A 16,369-nucleotide genomic window follows, 5' to 3' on the forward strand; every position below is an offset into this window, starting at 1 on the left:
GGGCCTGCTCCAGCCACACTGCAGATGACTCAGATTTCATTCCCCCTGTTTATCTAGGAGAAGGAGAAATGCTGTGACCATTCCTATTTCCACACTGCTTCTTTTGCAGTCCCTCTAACCCAGCTCACAGAGCTCTCACACATCCTGCTCACCACCCACCCTCCTACGCTGTTCAGTGAGTTATTCCAATCCAAAACTTTGAAGTAAAATGCTCAAAGTGGAAGAAATACACACGTGGAAAAGAGCAACAAGAAAAATACTTAGAACAGGAGTCACAAATCCCGTGACAAGAAGAAGAAAAAGGACAGGGGACAGGAAAGGGGAAAGGGGAAAGGAGAGGGTCTGTGATTCAGAGGTCCCTTTACCCAAGTGCCTGCAGCACCCAGCTCTCCTCTGCAGGAACGTAACAGCAGAAAGCCATTGCCATATTTCATCACAGTACAAGACATAGCTCAAAGCAATGCTTCAGATTTCCCCAGTTCTGCAGGACAATCCTGCCCTGGGGCAAGCTCCATCATCCATCCTGAGCCACACCTGCCTGTTCCCCCCTCCCAAAGCCAGGCAGCACCCTGGGGAAGCCAAGGCTGCCTGCCCTGCGCCCTGCACCCACAGTGTGCCCTGCTGCACGGAGACAGACCCCAGCTCCCAACAGAACCCAGCTCCTGACCCCCCTCCACCAGCCTAATTCTCTAAAATATCTGGGCTTTTTGCAAGGTCATATTTTGAAACTTGTTGATACTTGTTTCTGGTTCAATCTCTCTCTCAACAATGTAATTTCTGTTCCATGGCCTCCTTAAATCAGCACACTTTATCTCAGTGTTTGCACACAGATGTACAAGGCTGTGTGAGCTTTCTGTCAGGTTTTGAGAATTCTTTACAAATCCATTTCTCACAAGTTCTCAACAGATCCCAGCTCCTGACACCCCACAGCAGCCACGACTGGCAAAGGAACCTGCACCCTGCACAGCTCCACGCGGTTCAGACAGCCAGCAACCATTAAATCACTCTAACTGCATCACAGAGTGCAAGTGTGTTTTCCTTTTTATTTTTTGTTTAGGTTTCAAACAAAACAGTTCAGCTCCTTGCTGTGCACCTGCCACTTCACAGACAGCAACTTCCACACCCAAGGGGGCAGGAATCAAATTACCCACGTTTCCAAGTCATTAAATTCTGTTTCACTTTCTTCATAGGTAAGCTTAAAAAGAGAGGCTGCATGCAGAGACTGGGAGAGAAACAAAGCTCAGTCAAGTAGTGCTTTTATAATGATGTGCTTGAACAGCAACTTCAGTGTGTGCATCTCAAAAAAAGTGCAACACGGTCCTGCAAAAGAAGTGAAGTTTCATCTACATTGCCAAAAATTGTCTTTCTGTGGTCCTGTAGTTTGAGTAGATGAGGCAAGGTTTTAGAAACCAGTTTAACTAGACTTTAACAAACCATTAAGCAGATGAGCAAGTGTATATTGTTGAAATATGGATTGGGAAAAAAAGATGACATGGAAAAACACAAACAAGTGCTATTAGAAATACTCTCAGGCATGTATTTCCAATAAGCATCCTCTATCTTTTTTCTTCCTTTTTGTTTTTTTCTTATAAGAGTGGCAAGGTCAGGAAGGAGAAGGGCTGATCTATGATCTACAGCAATCTAAGTTTACAACTTCAATATTCTGCCAATTTCATCACTGAAGAGAACATTCATAAAGAAACAGGGAAGAATCAGCTGACAGTGAATATGGAGAGAAGGATTTATTTTAAAGCACTGTCTGAAATTTTACTAAAAAAACAATCTGACTTCACTCAGTTTAAATTGATTTTTCACTGGTCCAAAGTGAAATATTTATGTTCCTTGACTGCTGAAAAAACAATGTCTTTCAATGACAAAATTATACAAGAAAAGGGAAAAAGAATCCCCTGCAAACCACCCTCTGCTTTAACCAATAGCTGCTGTTAAGGGCACGTAGGGCAGGAGCCAGTTTATGTGTTTTGGTACCTAAGTGGGTCCCATGTGCTTCCAGCAGCTGAACACAGTGCAGGATCCACCTCCTGCAATTCCCAGCACTGAGCAAAGCCAGCAGTTCAGGACTGCAATCACTCATCACAGTTCTGGAAGGTGTTTAGTATTTTTCTCTAACAGTGTGTATTCTCATCCAGGCAGACGTTTTTGCTGTGTAATTCAGCTCACAATGGATATTATGCATTTTGTTTCACGATGCTGAGTGTTGCATTTTTCAAGGGTAGCAACAGTTTGCTTGTGGCTAGAAGTATGACTCTTCTTTAAGTAAAACAGTGACACACCTAAGGCTAGATTTAAAAAAAAAGCCGTATGTAATTATCAGCTTGCTGACACAATAGGTGAAACTGTGTGTCATACTTTATTTGAATTTTTTTTTCACCATTTCTCTTTGCAGTGGCAATTCTACCTTCAAGAGTTGATTTAGAAATGGAATGGCCACTATACTACAAAGATTTTAAGTAAAGCCTTGTGTAGCATTAATATTTGCTAAAATACCTTGCAGCTTTGTTGGAAAACTAAGATATTACAAACCACAACACCTTACAGCTGTTCATTAGCAATTTCCAGCTTCCACCTTGTGTTTGTCTCCATCCCACCAATTTATTCCCAAAAACTGAAGTTGTCACAGGTGGCACAGCTCATTGGTTTTACTACCACAGGCAGAGGGATCTCAAATATTTTCTCCTGAAGAGAAAATAATTTGTTTCCAGAAGAGGCTGGAAGCTGAAGGGCACCAGCTTCTTCAGAAACACAACCTCCTGGTACAAACATCTGCTCCAGAGGTCCCACCAACAGCTTTGTGACCATAAAACTAAATACCACAAACCCCGAAAAATCACAAGGGTAAACCTGCATCAAGCCTATGGAGACCAACACTGCAGCACGGCAGGGGAAAGGAGTAAATGAAATATGAAATATATTGCTCAAAGCATCATGAGCAGAAGAAAAGCTCTGATAAACAGAACAGATCAGGATTCTGATAAAGGGAAGGCTTGAACACTAACAATTGGGCTTTCTTAAGTTTCTACAAGCAACAAGCTTGCCCGACCATAAAAAAAACCTTTGAAATTTTTCAACTCAGAGGATGGAAGCAGAACTTTTATTTTCATCAAGCTGCTGACCAAATCTAGAAAAATTACCAGATTTGAACCAGACTTCAGGAGGAGTCTGGCCATACCAAGACTAAAGATTTGCAGGCAGTGGGAACATAAATGTAACTCTGCAGAGCTGTTACCACCCTGCCAAAGCCTTTTGTTACCACTCTAGTCACAGGTGACAGTGTGCCTTCACTGCTACCATTAGTGCTGGCTGGATTAAAAACAGGAACACAAGACTGTATTTACAATACCAATCAAAATACAATATTTACAATAATACAATATCATGGAATTATTTCACTGTGCAAAAACATCTTCAGGTACCCTCAGTTAAGAATTTCATACTACAGATAATTTACCTTGAACTCAGCCAGAAGTGAATTAAATATGACCCTTCAGAATAAAATATCTCATTAATAACTTACTGTGGCAAATGTCACTGTTGCTAGCATGCCAAAGTGAAGCAGGGCTATCCTGGAGTTTCACCTTCTCCTTCCAAAAGTTATCCCAACACAGGGGATGGCATCACATCCTAGTACAGCTTAGAGTTACCGGGCTCCTCTCCTTTACAATCTATGCCAGTGTAGATGAAACATCATCAAAACACCATGAAGCACTTTATGAGAGAAACAAGGCTAAAAGGTCTCAGATCTCTTGTCTGCTCTCTGTGTAAAAAATGGAAGAAAACAGAATAGAAATAGAAAAGAAAAAGAAAATAGAACAGAAAATAGAAGAAAAATGGTGCTTGGACTTAAGAAGATGGACAGCAGGTTCTTAGACAGGAAGGTTTTATTGAGGTTTCAAAAAACACCAGGAGCAAGTACAACAGGACAGAGACCTGCTGGGTGAGCCTGCATTGAAGGACCAGCACTGAAAAGTGAAGCTACAGGGGTGAAAAACAGCAGAGACCAGCCAGGACACTGTGTCCAGGAATTAAAAAGGATTCATTTACAGACTGTCTCAAAGAACGTTAAAAACCATTTTGAAAAAAGAAAGAAACAGTCACCTACTCTTTGGGGACCTGCTGAGCTCAGTAGGCAACCCCCGGTGCTGACAAAGTAGGCTTTTTGGATGGGACTGAAATAGTTTTGTCAGCAAGCTAGAAGCAAGGAAGTCCTTAAAAATTAAAGCAGATATCCAGGACCACAGATAGCCCAAACTTCTATTTTTCTGAAAAAGAAAATACTAAATGATCACCGAACAAAACCCTTCTGATGGAGACAAAGCTGCTGTCAGTGGCTGTACTAAAAGTGTGCCGAGAAACTGTGAGAAGCCACCTGTGTGTTTGCAATGCAAGTCGCCCATTAAGAAACCTCATCATGTCAGCCAGTGTGTGCCCAACAAAAAGAGCAAACCATAAAGAGAGAATCTCACCGACGAGGAGGGAGACAGAAGAAAAAAGGTAAAACCAGTTTGTACCTGCAAAAATAGTAACAGTATTCACTGAAAAGTTGCAGCAACTTCTAGTCCACCGTTGCAGTAGCACAGATTTGGAAATCTCTTAAAGGTTTTACTTTTGAAAGTCTTTTGAAACAGAAACCACAGATTGAAAGAGAGCTACACCAGGCACTTCCATTCACTGCCAAGTGAAATCCTGGACTCTGCTCTGCTCTATAAAACCACAGGGCAACAAAAGAGGAAAAATTCTCTCATGCATCTGTTAACTTTAACTCAAACATCTTCTCAGTAATAATAAAACCCCCTCTATTCAAAAGAGCTGTGTTACTAAGAATTGAGTATTGCCCCATAAGGTTCTTACCCCTTTCAGAAACTGGAAGTGGTTTTATTTTCTATTCAAAATAATCCTTGAATTGGAACACTTCAAAAGGAAAATTATAATTTGTATAGAAGTAGAGCTGAGGTGTACTTCATTCTTTTAGACTTAACATGCTCAATTTGCAAGCTGTAAGCTGGTCAATAAAAATATGCTTTATTCTCTGCACGACACCCATGTGACCAAGTCCCATGAATCTTGGATTGTTAGGAACAAGACACAGCTGAAAAAGTAAGAAACAACCTCTTCCTTAAGTTTTCTCCTAATATTTCCAGCCCTTTATGACTTGATAAAGCAACTCCTCCATTTTAGAATGGTTTGTTATTTCTGCTGCTACTGAGCTAAGGTTCCAAATCTTCTCTCTCTTAAACTTAAACTTCTCTTCTTAAACTCCCTGAATTGATGTCACTGAGCTCCCCACACAGAAGGTGGATCAAGCAGACAAAAGATGACATCCTGCCAAAGCCTCCACTGATTTCTCTTATCCACCTTACAGTGAGTTTCTTTGGATTTTCCTTTGAAAAACAGGTGAACAGAGGGAATTGAAGTCACCACACGACAAGGAAATAGATATAATGACATCACCACCATCCCACCCATACACAATTCTTTACTTTTAAGCCATTCAACATATGTGTTAAAAGACACCTTAAGTTTTAATAGACTTAAAAAATAACCTGTATCAGTTTCCTAGCTCAGTTCAAGAGAGAGGGGGAAGTGTGGGAAATGGATTTGTAGAAAATCCTCAAAACCTGACAAAAGGCTCACACGGTGTGCATCTGTATGCAAACCTTGAGATAAGAAATGCTGACTTGGAAATGCCATGGAATAGGACAGACATTGTTGAGAGAGAAATGGAGCTAGAAACAAGTTTCCAAGGATGGCCTTGCAAAAAAGACTATATATCTATATATATATGATATATATGATATAGATAGATAAATATATATAGAGAGAGAGATAGATAGATATAGATATATAGATGATATATAGATATAGATATAGATATAGATAGATATATGGAGAAATAAAACTAGGAGAGATGCATTGTAGTAAGACTCACGAGGGGTAATTTTAGATTATTTGCTTTAAGGCACTTGCAGCATGGTGTGGCAAAAGCTGATAGCCCAAGAAATGCTTATAATGTATCGTAATTAAGAAATATGATACAGATATATACACACAGTTATATATGGAGAAATAGAATTATGAAAGATGCATTGTAGTGGGACCCATGAAGAGTAATTTTACATGATTGGCTTTAAGGTATTTATAGGATGGTGTGGTAAAAGTTGATAGGTTAAGAAACACTCGTAGTGTATTGTAATTAAGAAATACAATATATACACAGATATATATGGAGAAATAGAACCATGAAAGATGCGCTGTATCAGGACCCATGAAGAGTAATTTTAGATGATTGCCTTTAAGGTATTTATAGGATGGTGTGGTAAAAGTTGATAGGTTAAGAAACACTCATAGTGTATTGTAATTAGGAAATAGTTGGCTCCTGATTGTGATGGTGTGAATTATAACACCTGTACTGTCTCACCCTTCACATGAGACTGAAAATGGGATGAAAGTTTTTAAAACACCTCTGAGTTACCCCATCTCTGGGTCAGAAAAAAGCACAGTCCAGCATGCTGGTGCCAGAGCTCACCTGGAGATGGGGCTGATGAAGGGCAGGAGCTCAGCGGGCTCGTAGGCGCGCGCGAAGGCCCAGCACACGTAGCACGCCGCGTCCCGGACGTTGGAGCCCACGCTGCACGCCCCCCTCTTCTCATCGTATGTCAGCGCCTTCAGCATCACAGGGACCACTGTTACAGCACAAAAAAACCACAAAAAGCGAGTTAGGAGCTTCACGACCATCTTGTTCCACCGCCACCATGGGCAGGGACACCTTCCTCTGTCCCAGCTGGCTCCAAGCCCCGTCCAAGCTGGCCTTGGACACTTCCCGGGATCCAGAAGTCTCACCACCCTGACAGGGAAGAATTTCTTCCTGATATCTGACCTAAACCTACTCTCTTTTAGTTTAAATCCATCCCCTCCTTGTCCAGTCTCTTCATGCAGGAGTCAGTAACATTTTCCTACAGATAGAAGAGCTTCCAAAACCTGTAAGGATAATTTTTTTATGCCACTCTAGAAACACATTGTCACAGTTCAAGAAATATGAATGCAGGGCTCCCCAGAGGGCTTTTATTTAGTATCTGCACACCCTGATAGCAAATCTGAATACATCTCTGTCTAGATGGCACAACTTTATTAAATGACTAATGTCTGCAGAAACAACAACCTCTAAAAAAAAAGAAACAATTTCACTTTCAGTTTTATTTCTTGTATCAAATTTACCAAATGCACCATTTTCCTTAGAAAATGCTTGTCACAAGGTGATCCCATTAACAAGAAATGGGATCACTGAGCTGTATTTAATTAGCAATCTGTGCCTGGATATCCTTGAGTGGATATAATCACAAAATAATTAAAACTTCCATGCGCTGTTCATCACTCTGTACTTCTACTTTAAACAAAAAGATAGATACCATGACTGGAGAAGTGAAGTGTTACAAGGCTGTTTAAATTCACTTTAAGCTGCTAAAGAAAATCAAGTAGTAGATATAGAGCTGGGTGAGATTTGGCTAATAGAAGCATAAACACTACAAGGCAGACAGTGCAATTCCCATTCTGGAACAACGATACAGCAGAGATGGATGGATGGATGGATGGATGGATGGATGGATGGATGGATGGATGGATGGATGGATTGCTGGACATTCCCCAGCTCCTAAAGAAACTGCAATTAAAGTATTTAAAAATGCTGCCTAGCTTGTTTTGAAAATTGCTGCATCAACTGATGAGAAAAATGGAATTTGCTGGTTCTACAGGAACACTCAAGCAGGTGCCAAAGGCAATTTCGTGAAGCTGCAGCATGTTTCCCTCAGTGCAAGCAACCACTCCAGCTCCTTCCGACAGCTGCGAGCACACTCCCACCTCTGTGCAGGGAAGGAAAAGGGGGAAAGAGGCCCCTCCAGCAGCTCCTCACATTTGGATTGTCTCTGTGAAAGAAAAAGGCTATTTTTGCAGTTTAATGTCCCAAACGCTGGGCACAGCCCCAAATGGTTTGTCAGGGACAGGGGCAGATGCTCCAGGGTCTGCTGGCCAGGGCAGCTCAAGCTCTCACACCTCTCTGGGTCCTTTTCCTCCATGTGGGACTCACAGCACTGCTCTGTGTGAAAGAAGAAATGCATTTTTGCAGTTTAATGTCCCAAACGCTGGGCACAGCCCCAAATGGTTTGTCAGGGACAGGGGCAGATGCTCCAGGGTCTGCTGGCCAGGGCAGCTCGAGTTCTCACACCTCTCTGGGTCCTTTTCCTCCATCTGGGACTCACAGCACTGCTCTGGGAGACTGCAGAGTCTGGAGACACAGAAAAGGAAGGAAATGAGGGCTCTGGGGAGGTGGAGCTAACAGGGGAAACAAGGTGAAGTGTGGAGCACTGGTAATTAGAAACACAAATACCTCAAAGGAAATACTGATCCAGGGGGCATCTGGTCAAGTTTTGTGCTAGCACTGGTTGAAATGCTGAATAAAAACTGCTCCTGACACAAGTGTGTGCGTGTTCAAAAAAGCAGGTCCAGCATTACATTTCTTGTTGGCTTTTAAGAGTTAGAAAAACCCAAAAAGAAACACTACCCAAAATTCCAGGTTTAACTTAATTTCTTGCTCCAGAGTTCCTCAAAAACCATGTCAAATCTTAACCTAAAATCACTTTACCCAAAAAATCACAGGTTTAAAAATCAAAAAACTCTGGGATAAAAAAACCTGCCAGAAGAAACTTAGTTTGGTAGGGTCAAGACAAAATAATTTGATTTTTGAAATTCTGAACATGCCTTTTTTATTGAAAACTAGGAAGCTGGAAGATGCAGCAAGGAGAAGATCTGAACTGTTCCTTAACTTTACAGGTTCAGCTTTAAAACTTTAGCTTTAATTTTACAAGTCCTCCTTTCTTTCACACAGATCTACTTTTTATTTTTCTTTTTTTTTTTTTTTTTTTAAAGTGTGCCACCAAAACCAGAGGATAAAGAGTGCCCACTCTCAAGCTGGTTATTAAAACAAAATCCACCTGTGCAGGTCTGTGAATGCTCAAGAAAACACAGGCACCTTTACCTGTAGCCTGAAGGTATCAATAAGCACCTGCTCCACCCCACCCTGCCATGCCCAAGAGCGTCACTGCAGTTGCAGCACAGCCCTGTGCTCAAGCCTTGGAAAATAAAGAAACAACTTCTGGCATTAGAAACAACAGGCTTGGGTTGGTTTTTTTCCTCATGCTGGAGACAGGTCGCAGGGATATTCTGCTTTTTCAACATGGATTTTACACAGTGGGATGCTCAGTGTAAGTGAGAGACAATAAAAGTCTGGTGAAGGAGCTTGTGGAAGACATTGGATACTGAAAAGTTTAATGTATTTAAATGAAAGATTATTTACATTACTCCTTCAAAAACATACTTTACACCAACCTCAACTACAACCTGTGCTGTCCAGAGCTCGTTGTCACTTTAACTCCACACAGTAAATTGATTTTTTTTATTTAGTGCAATGTTTATCATATAAAATATACAAATACTGCAGTCAAACAAACAACAAGAACCTGTTTCTCAGCCCGAGGCCTTGTCTCCACAAGAAAATTGCAAAATGCCAAGTCGACCTTATTTAATTTAAAACAGTTTTTCATTGGATCTAGGGTTCAGTAAGAATTGTCTACATTTAGTTTCAAACTAAAATATGCAACTTAAAACAGATGAAGTCAATGTTATCTTAGACAAGCATTATGTTTTTATAGGGACTGTTAAGGCAGAGAAGCTGTTTCAATTCGTAAAAAATACATTGCAAATCCTTCTGTTTTAGAATTATATGAGAAAAAGTACAACGAAGTGGGCATTTGCTATTCCTGAAGGGTGCATTGTGCACAACGTCCCAGCAGGAGCAGCTACAGACACTACAATTCATGAATGATGAAGCTTAAACTTAGTTACATACTCAACACAAAGAACAGCAATTTTGTTCTTCCTTTTTTTCTTCAATGAAAACCAACTCAGCGCAGAAGTGAAGCTTCAGCCTCTTTCCCAGCCTCATGCTTAAAAGTTGAGGTGGTTCAGTTGAGGTGTTGGGGCTGGGTTGCACTCGATGATCTTGAAGGTCTCTTCCAACCCAGTGATTCTGTGAATTCTGTGAAAACAGCTGGTGCAGACATCTGCAGTGTGTCGTTTCCTAAAAACACAACTCTGGCTCCCCCGTGTACAGAAAATCAGGTTTGAGACCACTCACTCCTGCATGGCACCTCTGGAAAGAGGCAGCTCCTAATTGGAACTTCGTTAGGGCTCTTGTACTAATATCTACTGGGTCAATTTACTGGATGCCAACACCAGAGAGTTCAGGTTAGGCCCATTCCCAGGAATAAATACTTGTCTAAAAATCCTGTGAATAATCCCTGAATTGTTCTCATTTTCTATAGAAGTCGCTGACTCCGGAATCTACTCTTGAAGTTGTTGACTCCAGAATCTCCAGAATCCTCTTTCATGGAGAGGATAAAGCCTCCAGTGGGGATCAGAAAATGAGTGTGCTGTTTTGGCTGTGCAAAGCTCTCTGTGTTCCTGTGAGATGATGCTCTGACATCCCATCCCCAAGGGCAAGTGCCTAAAATCCACCCACAGGTGACCTCTCCTCTGCCATTCCTGCCCCCGGGGCTGACCTCATTAGGAGTTTGACAGGGAAGGAGGAAGAGAGCAGAGCTCCTGCAGGCCCAGGAGGGATGTGAGGAACGAGCAGCTGAAGTCTCTGAAGCTCCTGGGTGCCCCCAGCACTGAGCCCAGCCACGGCTGGGCAGAGGCACCCGCACAGACCCAGCAGCCCGTGCCCCGTGACTGTGAAGGGCTGCTCCGTCTGCCTGCAACCTCCCTGCAGCCTCTCCCTGCGGAATGAATTAAGGGAGTCTTTAATTATATGGTCACGTGGTGCTTTTTCCATGGAGCTATCTCAGCCAGCCCACAGGACAGACCTGCTCCAGGGATGAATCAGGGCAGGGCAGCACAGGAGGTTGTCTGCCTGGCTGCTCAGGGTGGAAAGCATGGAATGCAAAGGCTGCCTGTCAGACTGAGAGAAGGGAGAGGGAGTGGATGTCGCCCCACAGACTGTTTGATACCAGTCATGGTTCTTAAATGCAGTGTTGAGGAGCTGGACACCGGCTCTGGCGGCCAGGTCCCTGTGCCATGGGCTAAAGGCAGCCGTGCACCAGTGCCCTGGTGCTGACAGCAGTGTGGGCTCTGCAGAGTGGCCAGGGGCCAAGCAGGAAGCAGACAGATCTGGATTCCAGCCAGTCCATCCCAGCATCCTTACGTAACACAGCCCTCAAAGCTCAAAGCCCCCTGCCTGGCTTGCACCCAGAGCAGCAGCTGACCCAGGACAGCTCTGAAACTCAGAGCACTCCGTGTTTCGGTGACTCTCCCACCCACTGACACCCAAGGCCAGACCAGAGACCTTCTTCACACAGGTGTACAGCTGACAGAGCTCTGCCTTGACTGAACCAACAGCAAACTGCAGTTAGAGACATGAAAGAACAGGCTTGTGGAGAATTCCTACAGAGCAAATGAATTACTTACTCTAAAGGAGTATAAAAATTCTGTAAACTCATAACACTGTGTGTCAGAAAAGAAATATCGCCCAAGAAAGCCCAGCCTTAAGGCTAAAGTTGTGCAATACTGAGATAAACCCCATGGTGAAAAAGCCAGAAGCAATTCATTGTCATTTATTCCCTGCTCAGTGTTTACCCCATCTCCCAGTGGTGCTGGGGGAGGGACCTTTCCTGCTGCAGCTCCAGACACAGCATTTCTTCCTGCTCATACCTGCTGGCTACTGAAAAAAAAATAAATCTGCACTATTTATAATGCTTCCTTGCTAATTTGAAAACTATTACGGTGACATAGGCATTATAAATTTTTAAAAGGCTCTTTTCAAGACCATGCATCACTTTTAAAGTTCACCTGGGTGTTAGAGAGAAGGAATTCCTCCACAACCAGCCTTTCAGGTTTGGGTGTTCTGAAGAGTCCACCTAAGACAGGTAGATATTTTTTTTTCCCATGTCTTCCTGTATCTCTGATGAAAAGCACCTGGAATTTTGCCAAAAGCCTCACAATTCACCACCACTACAGAACAGACCAACAGCCAGTGCAGAAGTCTGACTTTTCGATGCATCCTCCCTCTCCTCCAAGCCCTGGCTGCTGCAAATCTGTAACAATTTATTACTCTGGAATATGAAACACAGAAGGTAATCCTTAAAAATAGAAAATGTAAACAAGTTTAAGAAGCTACATAATGCATTTCCATAAGACTATTCAAATCCTGGTCTCAGTTAAACCTCCTCCTAAAATGCAGTGGAAAGCAGTACTGAGTTCACTTTTTTTCCCATGAATGGCCCAGTGAGATTGGACAAGCAAAAATGCCCCTTTTGTCCACTGTGTGTAGAGTTTTTCTACACAAAGGAGACTTTGGATATTTTTTAAAGTATATCTAGTTATATATAATTATCAGTAAGCACCATTCCATCTACTCTCAGATAAAAAGACAAAATACACAGGAATCCCATCTTTTCTCCCTAACAGCACCTTATCAAACTTCCTCTGTACCAGGAACAGACAACTGGCTACTGCCCCAGAGCACATATCCATTCTAACCAAATTAACAAGAAAAAATTAAAAACAGAAAATCAACAAGGTTGAAAAGGTAGAAAGGTAGAAAATCCACAAGGCACCAAAAGCTGAGGGAATTTTAAAGTCACAGACACAGCAGTCACATGTACACAGACACTCCTTCAGAGCTGTAGCATCTGCTATTGAGACTGGCTGGGTCCATTTGAAACCCTCTGACAGCACCAGAGACTTCATTTCAACCAAAACCAAACAAACAAACAAAAAAAATACACTTGACAATGGGATATCTTTAAACAGAGAGCAAACATTTTCCTGTTTAAACCAAGAGCTTACCATTCAGCAGAAAAAGCTCACAAATATGTCCCTAAGCCAGGCTCTTTTTGGATACTGCTAGAGTTGTGTGTGACCTCTCTGAAAATGTAAAAAGCATCATGATTTTGTCACGGAATCCTATGATACCATAACCTGCCAAGTCCCTCTCAAATGTGCCCTGGGTCCCTCACTAACAGACCTTCAACACTCCCTATTTCCTTCTTACAGTTTCTTCATGTTCCTTTTATTCTGAAGGTAACTTATGAAATGAAGAAGTTTAGGCTGGTTCTGCACACTTTTCACTCTTTACTACTACTTTTCATTTATTCTGGCACTAAAAAAAAAATCAAATTCCAGATTCAGATCAGTTGTACTGACCCACCAGACTCCTGAATCTTCCATTATCCCTGGATCCCATCAGCATTATTTCCTCATATTCAAATGCTGATTTTATTGTTGCCACAGTTTAAAAAGGAGCATGGGACTGTTGGACTATCCCAGTCGATTCCTCGTGAATGGATAAGGGTATTTAAGAAAGCAGGAAGATTAAAAGTAACGTCTTCCTTGCTGGAATCCTCCCAAAACAAGCACCAATTCACTGGAAGTGTAACCACAGGGCTCTTCCAATCTGCCTTCCCTGGCTTCCTTTCCTTACTCCTCAGCGATGCAAATGTTTTCAACCTTCACCTTGCACATACGTGATTTTATAGCAGAAACAGGATCACACAATGCACAGTGAGCATGATTTCCTGGTGAAACACTAATGCAGATCACATTTGAGAGACTGTCCCTGGCTTTCAGCACAGACAGCTGGGACCACTCAGAGCTCAGCAAGCCCTTGAGAGTGACACCAGAACATTCTTCAGCTCACCACCAAGACGTTAAGAACGCCCAGGAAGGTTCATGTTCCTCTACATGACACACCTTATTAGCTAGAAAGTTTATACTGTGCTGTCATCAAGAGAAATTTTAATAACGTCCTTTCACAAGCAAACCAGAAATTCAAGTAAACTAGGATTCTCTTGTTTGTTTAGTATTTATCCCCACCCAATTAAATAAAAAAAAACCCCTATAAATAATAGTCTGAAGTCTACAAAACCACAAATACAGCACAAAACAAAAGCTGTGAAATCATACTGAAACCACACTGAAATGTAAGTTTTTGGTTCTAGCATACACTGTAGAGTAAGGAATATTTAATTATTTAATTTTGGTGTGCTGCAATTCCAAACGTAGAATGGCACACAAATCCATCATCAGATCATGAGATTTTAGTTAACTTCAGGCTATTTTGCTAAAAAGGTTTCTCCCACATGCAAATTAAGCTGTATGATCCCTTCTAATAACAACTGAAATTTTACAGCTGAATAGTGACATGTAACTTTGAATGCAAAACCGTAACAGCCAAGCTGCAGCTCATGAACTGCAGCATCAGGATTTTTCCATGAAATAAAATAAAACATCAGGTTGTATTTGCTCGTTTATATTCCCCACTTTAAAAATGTATTGAAATGGAAAACAATATATATTAATCATATAAGTATTTATAAAATTTGGCATGTTTCAGAAAATAATTGAAAGCTAAAAATATGTTGAGTCTGAGAGTATTTGTTCTATGCCTCCCTGCTGGCTGGTGAGAGCAGTATCACAGCAGCCCCGTGCCAGGTATGGGTCAAAGAAAAGTGATTTTATATACCCTGGAACTGCACATGGCACAGCTCAGGTCCTGCTGCTGGAGTCCATCAGAAAAACTATCAGGGAGGCAAGAAACTGGCTCAGAATCTCTGGTGTAAGCTTTGAAATTAAAGCAGAAAAGGAAAAAACATTCAGCACGAAAATCACTTTTAAAAGAATACATTTGGAAAGAGAATTGTAACCATGCATGAAGCAGAAGCTGAAGATGCATTTTGCATCCCTGTGAGAATGACTGACAGGGAAAAGAGTCACCATTAAAAACCCTCCCTTGCAAACAGTTCATCCCTTTGCCTACAGTCCCAACTCCTGCTGTTTCCCACTTCCCCCAGGATGTTTCACTGCCCAAGGGCGAGGATGGGAACCCAAAGCAAGATCATCCTAGCTCCAGACCAAACAGCACAGGCCACAATAAATATCTAAAAATGGGATCTGCAGTTGCTATTAACTGCTGAGCTTTTATTCTTTTCCCATACAAGTAATTTGCTCCAGTAATCCTGAACAAGTGGCTCCCAAGCACCAGCACAGTAATCTGCCCAGACCTATCTCTGGTCTGGATTGTTAGGAAAAACAAAGGCACATTTCAAAGGTGTTATTCAAAAAGCATTAAGACTAATAACTATTCATATGGGATAGAAAAAAATAATGATGAGAATATTGTAGGAGAATCACGTCATGTTTCGGGGCACGGTGCGAGTTCCAGCAATTACATTCACATCCATTTGCCCCCTTCTGGGAATGGTGTGAAACAGCCCAGCCCAAACATGCTGATGCTGAGAGCCCTTTTTCCCTTAGGAATTTCTAATACACAAATTTTTATTCAAAATATTTTACAACCAAATGGAAGAACTGATCCCATCTTAATCCAAAGGATTTACAAATCCTTCAATAACTTCGGTGCCAGTGATCCCAGAGAGAAAAAAAGGACTTTCTAAGCTCAAAGCCACAAATCCAGACACAACTAAGGTGACACAGGTGAACACTGCAGTTCCCAGGCATGTTCTGTAGGTGGGAAGCTAAGCTTCACCATGTGCACCAGTATCCACATTTACCTGGGATCATGCTGCTCTCCTGGAGTAACTAACGAGCTCACAGATTGGTAAGGCACCTCTGCAAAGACCTGGAAAAATTACTGGTGATGGAAAAGCAGTGGCCATCCCCTGGGAGCAGCCCTGGAGTCCTGAGGGCAACCAGCAGGGCCAGTCCTGGCATCAGAGCAGAAGGGCAAGAACTCTCTGATGAACGTGGAGGTGATAACTGAGTGGAGCAATGGCACACACTGAGACATCCAGGGAATGCAGTTCTGAAGGGGAAACAGAAATGGGATGAGAGGGGTACACAGATCAGGGTAAATTTGCCCCATCTGGATGCAGAGTTTCTGCAACACTTTGAGACATTTTGTTTTCTGTTTAGTGCTAAAGCTGAGCAAAAAAAAAAAAAAAAAAAAAGCATGTAAAAGCACATACAAGGAGGTTTGTAACATTTAGAGAATGACAGAATTATGCTAAAGTAATTAAACCCATCAAATTCAGCTACAGCTAAGCAACACTTACTTAATACTGAATTAAAAAAAAAAACAAGAATAAAGAAGTATATTCTACACCAAAGAAGATAAAACCTCAAAGCTTCAGCCCCACAGAGATACAGAAATCACCACACTTAAAAAAAAGGCAACTTGGTAGAAACGTATCAATAAATCCAAATTTTACTATGTCTGTCCTGGTGCTCTTAATTAATCTGACCTGTGCTCAGGTAAATGAAAAAGGTGTTACCAACAGGGGACTGG

General features: G+C 41.9%; 1 protein-coding gene across 1 annotated transcript in view; it reads right to left on the reverse strand.

Annotated features, from left to right (window-relative positions):
• The window catches only part of TBCD (tubulin folding cofactor D), a 121,156-nt gene that overhangs the window by 66,193 nt on the left and 38,594 nt on the right, over positions 1-16,369 (reverse strand). The window contains exon 14 of the mRNA XM_068209342.1: positions 6,542-6,698. Coding sequence (XP_068065443.1) covers positions 6,542-6,698 — 157 coding nt within the window. The remainder of the gene's footprint in view (positions 1-6,541; positions 6,699-16,369) is intronic.

The sequence above is a fragment of the Anomalospiza imberbis genome, chromosome 19 (assembly GCF_031753505.1).
Source record: "Anomalospiza imberbis isolate Cuckoo-Finch-1a 21T00152 chromosome 19, ASM3175350v1, whole genome shotgun sequence".
NCBI classification, from domain to species: Eukaryota; Metazoa; Chordata; class Aves; order Passeriformes; family Viduidae; genus Anomalospiza; species Anomalospiza imberbis.